Genomic DNA, 1429 nt, shown 5'->3' on the forward strand with positions numbered 1-1429 from the left:
ACTCTCCAGATTCTTCATTTTACGTTCAACTTTTTATTTACAATTTTAATTAATTGCTCGGGTTGTGAATGATGAGCGTGGGATAGGGGATAAGTCACTATTATCTATTTACTGTCTAGTCATTTTCCATTATCTCAGGTGGGGGGAGAATTATCTTGATTAGTGATTACGATTTTTACTTTTCTCGAGGACGCGGTTGTCGGTTTTTTATGATCATTTTTTTTTTAGAGATTTTATCGAGGGATTTTATTGCTTGATAACGGGATTTGGGGGTAAATTAATAATTGAGATCAAATGAATGGATTAATGTAAGAATCGATTAAATTAATAGAGAGCAGATTATAATTATATATTATTCAGGGATACTGACGTAATTGAAATTCGAAAATGAAATCCCCAGTTTTTATAATTTTTAATAATTTTTATAGATAATTGAAATAAAATTCAAAATTTGCATTGATTTTCTGCATAGACTTTTGATTTTTTTTTAATCGATTACGTCCATTAGATTCCAGTGGAAAGAAAAATATTCGAGACTGAATCTCGGAATTTGATTAGAAATTTTCTTTCAGTTCTCGGAGTGATTGGAAAATATGAGGAATTTAATCTTTTGATAACACTCTGAAAAATATTGATAATTGATTCCAAGGAAGTCATGGTCAATTCGCTTGATAGAAAAAAATAATTCAATCAATAACGAGTAATAAACGTTATCTACGAAAAATTTTCCACCCAAAACTCTAGATCCCTAAATTTTCACGGAATAATTGAACAATTCAATTTTCACTCATTGTTCCATGAAATTTCAATAGAAAAATTAACGATTAATTATTTATCAACGAAATAATGGTGAGGGTGAATGGAATTTATTATTAATTATGAAATAGATAAATTGTTTGTGAAATAACAGTGAAAAATGGGATAAAAGTGTGAAAAAAAGACTTACATTTTCGATTTTCTCGTCCAGCATGCGAAAAAAGTCGATTTGACTGGATGACACCTCCCTAAAAATCCCGACAATGAACATTTGAATAAGGAGGAAAATGTTTTTCATCTGTTGTCACGGAAGAATGAAAAACTCACGCTTGCTGGAGTAGAGGACCATTTCCACTCTTTTTTTTGGTGGAACTCTTCAGATCGATTCCATTGTGATCTTCATTTCTATTGAGCTCGACGTTATTGTTGGTTTTATTATTTTTGGCAGTTCCATTCTTCTGGTCAATAGACGCTGAACCTGCAATCATAAAAATCAAAACAATTGTTATTGCAAAAAAAACAATTCCCCAACTCATCCCCCAGAATCGACATAAAAAACAATTATACAATTGCACTTATTGTTGCTAATTGATCAATTGATTCCATATCGATACCAGATATTCTAGTGATCGATTAAAAATTAATTAGGTCATCATTTATTAAGAGAAATAAT

General features: G+C 30.4%; 1 protein-coding gene across 1 annotated transcript in view; it reads right to left on the minus strand.

Annotated features, from left to right (window-relative positions):
• Positions 1 to 1429, minus strand: part of tow (target of wingless) — a gene marked incomplete in the record, with an annotated part of 10707 nt that overhangs the window by 3146 nt on the left and 6132 nt on the right. Inside the window, 2 exon segments of the mRNA XM_011306088.1 lie at positions 947 to 1004; positions 1084 to 1234. Coding sequence (XP_011304390.1) covers positions 947 to 1004; positions 1084 to 1234 — 209 coding nt within the window.

Source organism: Fopius arisanus, unplaced genomic scaffold (assembly GCF_000806365.1).
Source record: "Fopius arisanus strain USDA-PBARC FA_bdor unplaced genomic scaffold, ASM80636v1 scaffold00046, whole genome shotgun sequence".
Classification (NCBI taxonomy): domain Eukaryota; kingdom Metazoa; phylum Arthropoda; class Insecta; order Hymenoptera; family Braconidae; genus Fopius; species Fopius arisanus.